We start from the raw sequence: 7500 nt of genomic DNA on the forward strand, positions 1-7500 counted from the left end.
ACTAAACGTTCTGGATATGATGACACACTCATGTCCAAGTTGATAAAACTCAAATGTGCATGCAGCTGTGAAACGTGATTAATTTTTAATAAAACTTGATCACAATAGAATCCATAACATCGTTTCTCTGTGACGACGTCAACAATTTTTTTTTTTTAAATTTGTCACTTGGTTATGAAAAAAATCCACGAATTTATATTCTAAATATATTTTGAATAGATCTTCACAGAAAAGTAATATTTTTCATCAATAAAAAAAAAACCTTGTTACTTTTTATTGTATAATGCAGAGATTAATTAACATGTCGATGGCTCACCTTTTTTTAATATTGCGATCAAAATTACATGCGTTGTGTAGGAAAAACGAATCGAATTTTTTTCGAATTTTAACTGACGTTGTTGAACCCTTAGGTGTTATTGTTGACCTTTAGTTGTTGTTCCTGCTGACCCTTAGGTGTTTATACTGAGCTTTGGTTATTGTTGACCTTATTTATTGCTGTTGGCCTTATTTGTTAATGCTGTTGACCTTTAATTGTTGTTGAGGCTGCCGATCTTTAGTTATTGTTGTTATTGACCTTATTTGTTATTATTGTTGTTGACCTTTAGTTGTTGTTCCTGTTACCTTTAGATGTTGTTCTTGTTGATCCTTAGATGTTGCTACTGACCTTTGGTTGTTGTGACCTTACTTGTTGCAGTTGGTCTTATTTGTTAATGCTGTTGACATTTAATTGCTGTTGAGGCTGCCGACCTTTATTTATATTTGTTGTTATTGACCTTATTTGTTATTATTGTTGTTGACCTTTAGGTGTCGTTCCTTTTGACCTTTAGTTGTTGTTCCTGTTGACCCTTAGATGCTGCTACTGACCTTTGGTTGTTGTTGAACTTATTTGTTGCTGTTGGTCTTATTTGTTAATGCTGTTGACCTTTAATTGTTGTTGAGGCTGCTGACTTTTAATTCTTGTTGTTGTTATTGACCTTATTTGTTATTACTGTTGTTGACCTTTAGGTGTCACTGTTGACCTTTAATTGATGTTATTGTTGTTATTACAAGCCTATAGATACTATTACTGTTGATATATAATTGTTTTTGTTGTTATTATTGACCTTTAATTGTTGTTGCCGACCTTTATTTCCTGTTGTTTCTGCAGTTGTTATTGTTGTTGTTGTTATTATTATTGTTGTTTCTGTTGACTTTTAGTTGTTATTGTTGACTTTATGGTTCCTGGTCAGGCTAACAATATGATGATCTAATTAACTACAGATATAGAAATAGTAATTGATAAGTAAATAGGCAAATGGTTAAGTCAGTAGGTAATTCAGTGAACATAAGTATACAGATAATAGAATAGAAAATAATTCAATTAAATAAAATTTACCATATGATGCCTTGTTTAGTGTCTTCAAATTAATAAACAAACAAATAAATAAAATAAAAGTAAAATAAATAAACAGATAAATAGATAAAAATAAAAAAGAGAAGTAAATAAACAAACAAGCAAATAAATGAATAGATAAATTAATAAAAATAAAATGAAATAACGACGATGTAGCAGACACAATTACCGTTTAGTTTCTTACGTCCTCCCCCCCCCCACCCCTCCAGGTGGAATGTAGGCGTGGGTGTGGAGTGTTTTGGTCCACCTCCTAGTCTTCCCCCTCTCACTCGCCACTCCCCCTCACCTCCTCGTTAACTCCACTTACAGCCATGTTCATAAGTCTTTAATGACCTAATTATATCCAGCATGTGGACATATCATTGTAAAGTTAAATATGCCTGATTTTGTTTTCATCAAAATATATTAATCTGCAAAGTAACTCTTTATTAAAAGTCGATCTAACCTATTTTTGAAAAAAAAAAGTTGAAACGAAAATGGTTTTGATAAATTTGGATGAAAAGTGTCACAAACATTGATTAAAAAAATCACAATAATCCGTTATCAAAGGCGTTTCATGGTGTAACTGCCTAATGTAGGCCTTTATGGTATCTTGCAGTCTCCTTCATTCTTATGTTCTTATAGTAGCAATGAATAAACAAACATTTCACACTAACGTCAACGACAACAACATCTTATAATTTTCTTTAAGTCCCTTGAGGGGAGGGAGAGGGAGAGGAGGATTGGCTAGAAAACATTTAGAATCACTTAGCAAGAAATATGTCTGTGTTCGATGGTAGATTTTTGCCAGGTTATAATGAACGGGGAGGTCAACCCTACGAGTAAAGCGTTATTTACACAGAGCAAGTTGAAAGGGAAGCCAAGCGTGCAAGTTACATGCCTGACAAAAAAAAAAAAAAAATAAAGACAACCTGCCCAATTCTCATTGTAGATGTTATGTTTACACACGGCAAGTAACTTGTAGCAAGTAACTTGCACGCTTGACCGGCGTCTCAATTTAGCCCATATAAATGAGGCTTTAGCCATAGGGTTCGATCTCGCGACCTGACGGACGTGAGCCAAGCACGCTAACCACCGGGCTAATACAGCTTTCGGTTGCTGGATGGAGACCAGGGGGCTTCTTTGCTTCTGTTTAATCTCCTGTAGGTCTTCCCCCCGTTGGTTGAATACAACCAATCCCCTTGGGGGGCAGCAAGTCAAACTTGTCATGAAACAGGACGATTTTTGTTGTTGTTTTGTTTATTTTTCTATCATTATTCATTCTTATTTTATTTACATTATTTACTGTATTTATCTATTTCTTATTTGTTTGTTTATTTTATTTATTTATTCATTTATATATTTATCTTATTATGAGTATTCGTGTCAACTGAATAAAATCGTCTTTAGGAGACAAAACCAGTGTTTCTTCACGCGCAAATGGGTAAAAGTAAATAAATAAGTAAATGAATGAATAAATGAATAAACAAAGAGATCTTGTGGATTGTTAAGATTCACGTGATCTGTCGCGATCAGGAGTGTTTCCAGAAATATAGATAGTTCTCTCTTTTGAAGAGTCTCTCTCCAATTAGGAACGGAAACGCTTTTCGAAAATGTACCAGAATATAAAAAAACTCCTTTGGTATCCGGATTTTGTTTAGACTAAGGAACCTTTAGTTTCGAATTTTGGTTTTCCTTTTTAAAGATATTTCCAATATGAAGAACTAGCTATACTTGAGCTCATTTACTACAGTGACGCTCCCCTTTCCTCCTCTCCCCTCCCCTCATCTCCCCCCCCCCCGGTTTCCATAAGATCTTCAAGCCTGAAAAAAATCTTAAAAGAAAGTCACTACATATAAGGGGTTAACATCTTTTCAACCACGTTAATTCACTTTAATTCCATGCCATCACAGTCGAGACTGAAAAAAATCTTAAAGAAAGTCACAACATATAAGGGGTTAACATATTTTCAACCACATTAATTCACTCTAATTCCATGCCATCACAGTCGAGACTGACGAGGAGCTCGATGGAAGCATACATACGGAAACTGATACGTGGTCAAGCTTAGGGCCCAGCTCAGACGTAACAAGTGACAGTGACTTAACCAATTGCGCTATCAAGGGACCATTCAGTGTATATAAGGGGTTGTTTGAGGGACTCCCGGCCTGTATACTGTGCTGACATCCCTTGCAGCTGAATAAAACTGTCTGGTTTTAACCAGAATAAAATCTCCGAGGAAGAGAACCGCATGGAAGGGGACGGAGGCCGTCGGCGCCATTTCGCGGAAATTTGTAAAATTGTTTTCGAATTGCGCTTGTTTGGGGTTTGGGCGAAATTGTGATTGGGGCGAATTAAGACTGAGCCAAAATGCCACGCAGGGGTCGGTTTGCCTCTCACTCTATTTTTCTTTCTTTCTCTTTGTCTCTATGTCTCTCTCTTTTTTTTTTTTATCTCGTTCTCTTTTTCTCTTTCTCTTTGTCTTTTCTCTTTGTCTCTCTCTTTCTCTTTTCTCTCTCTCTTTTCTCTCTGTCTGTCTCTCTCTGTCTGTCTCTACAGCAAGATCTATGATCGAGCGGCGTAGGGCGTCGCTACTTGGGCGAGAGGTCAGGCGTGGAGAGGGTTCGAGGATGTCTGGCGACAAGACGAGTTCGTTGTAAGAGCAGACCACATTAACTTCCCTAAATGCTGCTTCGGAGAGTCCTTGGTCAGGGGAGCGCCGTCCTCGGCACCTCTGAGGGGAGTAGTCTGTGACGTCAAACAGATTCATGTTCATAAGGTCCTGTTAATCTGAACCTTTTGTTTGTTGTCCAGTTTGTGTCCTGAAGACAAATGTTTCTTAATCTGGTGTTCATAATTTTCCTGAAGAATTTGAAGGTTTTTGAAGTTCTCTTTCGATTTATTTATTTATTTATTTTTGTCATGCTGATTTTCGTGTGATTTTTCTGATTTTGTTTTTTTTGCCTTTTAATTCGTCGTTGCACCTTTTGCATGCATGAAGATAATATCTGGACATTTGGGACGTAAAGTCTGCCTTGGTTTCTTTGGGCCGCAAGTAATACAGGGTTTAACCGACGTAAGATCGTTAGTAGTAATTACGCGAAGATGTATTCAGCTTTCCGCTTGGGTTTGTGTGCTTTGTAATTATATGTTCAGGACGAAGTCTGGGGGCAAGGTATTGATTTCCACCCAGCTTATTTGTCTGTATGTTTGTTTGCTGGTAATATTATGGGAAAAGGGCCGGATCAAACGAGATTAAGCTTCAAAGGCCACCGGGAATGTATAATTGGTATTATTGGCTGTCATTAAAAAAAAGAGAAAAAAAAAGAAAGAAAAAAAGAAAGAGGCCAAAGTACCTTCAACCAACTAATCAGAACGCTTGGGGGAGTGGATGGGGGTGGAGCTTATCCGCTAAACTAACTTGTCCAGATTATACAAATGATCCATAACCATACATACTGTGATGATTACGAGCACAACTCGCCCTCGTATACTGACGAAGGTGCCCTTTGTCCTTCTGCAGGTGAAACTAGTGAAGGAGGGGTCGGTGCAAGTGTGCCAGGTTCGACACAGGTCGTCCTTGGTCGTCAAGATCCTCTCGTCCCGCCTTCTGCGCCGGTGGGAGACGCAGTACGTCCACCTCGACGATGACGGGCTCTTCAGCGATACGGTAGGTTCCTGCTCGAAGTTGGAGGTTCTTCTATGGACCCTGTCAGGTGGTGGTGGAAAAAAAGGGGGGGGGGGCGGCGGCGGCTAGCAGGGGTTAATACTCATGTATGTGTGTGTGTATGTATATTTATATGTATATGTATATGTATATGTATCTGTATATGTATATGTGCATGTATATATATATACAGATACATATAAATATACATACACACACACATACATTGTAAATTATTGTACAGTGTAAATGTAGCCTCCATGAAAAATTCCCCTGATAACTCTACAGGTTGTGTATAAAAATACCTTGTAGCAAATGTGATAAATGTTATGTAGGTCAAACAGGAAAAGAATTAGAGGTTAGAATTAAACATCATAAAAACAGTATTAAAAAGGGCCAAGAATGTAGTATCCTTTTTAAACATGTTCGTGACTTTAACCGTCCTATTGACTGGAAAAATGCTTCAAAAATTATACAGTGTAAGAATATAACAGAAAGAAATATCATAGAGTCAGGAAATATCAAATACAATTATGACCAACTTATTAAATAGTTAAGGATTATATAAATTAGATCCATATATTGACAATAATTAAATAGTATATATTTTAAAAGTGAATGTGATAATATTTCTCTGTTACCACGACCTCGCCGAGGGACCCAACCTGAGTTTTCAGGCTTGTCCTATTTATACTCTGTATCTCAACTTGTTTGTACTCACTTTTCTGTATATGTATATATATATATGTATATACAGTATATATATATGTATATGTATATATATATATATATATATGTATATACAGTATATATATGTATATGTATATATATATATATATATATACCTATATGTATATACATATATGTATGTATATATACATATATTTGTATATATGTATATGTATATATATATGTATATACTAGCCAATTACCCGCGCGTTGCTGCGAGTTCGTGAATAATCCCTAACCTAACCATACCATACCTAACTTTAACCCTTAACCCTAACCAAAATATTTTTTTTTAAATGAAATATAGCTTTAAACTCTCCCCCTCCCAGATGTGCGCCCCCACCCGAAGGTTGGGAAACCCTAGTTTGAAAATACATGCATACACAAACACAAATATCATGTGCATATTCTTTTGCGTGTGTGTGTGAGTGTGTGTATGGATTGACAATAAATGCCTACAGCTAAAAGGTGAAGAAATGTATCTACTTTATTTATCTTCAGAATATATATGGTTGTAGGGGTTTATTTGGAAAGACCTAGGAAGAGTTTGTAAATAATAAATTTCCGCCGCACTAAAATGGAATGAAAATAAGCAATATTTCAACATTTAGTAAAATTATACAATCATTTTACATTTGTATGATTTTTTCTTACAAAAGCTATCATGGTTTGTGGCAACATTAATTTAACAAATATAAAAAATATTTATGAACACATGCAATGGTTTGTTTAATTATATTTATTCTTATGTTACAAAAATAATAACTTAAGGGGGGACTACAGTATTGGCGTGTTCCCTCACCATAAACCACCTAACTTTAACCCTTAACCCTGATCAATTTTTTTTTATTCGAATATAGCTTTAAATACTCCCCCCTCCCAGGTGTGCGCCCCCCTCTCGAAGTTGGGAAACCCTAGTTTAAAAATGCATGTATACACAAACACAAATATCATGTGTACACATTCTTTTGTGTGCGTGTGTATGTCCATGTGTGTGTGTGTGTGGATTAACAATAAATGTGTACAGCTGAAAGGTGAAGAAATGTATCTAGTTTATTTATCTTCAGAATATATATAGTTATAGGGGTTTATCTGCAAAAACGTAGGAGTTTGCGAATTAATTATTTCCGCCCGCACAAAAATTGAATGAAAATAACCAATATTTCAACATTTGGTAAAATTATACAATCATTTTCCATAAACATGCTCTCTTCTTACAAAAACTACCATGGTTTGTGGCAACATTAATTTCATAAATGTAAATAATATTTATGGATACATACAATGGTTTGTATAATCATATTAATTCTTAAGTCACAAAAAATACTACGCGACTTCAGGGGATACTGTATAAACCTCCTAACTTTAACCCTTAACCCTAACCAATTTTTTTTTATCGAAATGAAATATAATTATACAAGTACCTGGAGTGATAGGGTATCAGAATATATATAGTTATGGGGGTCTATCTCTAAAACCCTAGGAAGAGTTCGTGTACAAACAAACAAACAAAGAAACAATCAGATAGACAGACAGAGGCTACTACTTTATCACAATAGATGTATATGTATGTATATATATGTATATACATATATATATATATATATATATATATATATATATATATATATATATACATACAGTTTGATTCTGGCAATCAGGTAGTCCTTGGTGTTGCAGGCGGTACGATTGGTGTCTTTTTTAATTGCGCCCCACACATAATAGCCCATGG

General features: G+C 35.5%; 1 protein-coding gene across 1 annotated transcript in view; it reads left to right on the forward strand.

Moving 5' to 3' along the window:
* LOC143027134 (C-Maf-inducing protein-like) overlaps positions 1-7500 on the forward strand; it is a 483663-nt gene that overhangs the window by 35230 nt on the left and 440933 nt on the right. Inside the window, exon 2 of the mRNA XM_076188172.1 lies at positions 4896-5042. Coding sequence (XP_076044287.1) covers positions 4896-5042 — 147 coding nt within the window. The remainder of the gene's footprint in view (positions 1-4895; positions 5043-7500) is intronic.

The sequence above is a fragment of the Oratosquilla oratoria genome, chromosome 7 (assembly GCF_046742065.1).
Source record: "Oratosquilla oratoria isolate Oo_2021 chromosome 7, ASM4674206v1, whole genome shotgun sequence".
Classification (NCBI taxonomy): domain Eukaryota; kingdom Metazoa; phylum Arthropoda; class Malacostraca; order Stomatopoda; family Squillidae; genus Oratosquilla; species Oratosquilla oratoria.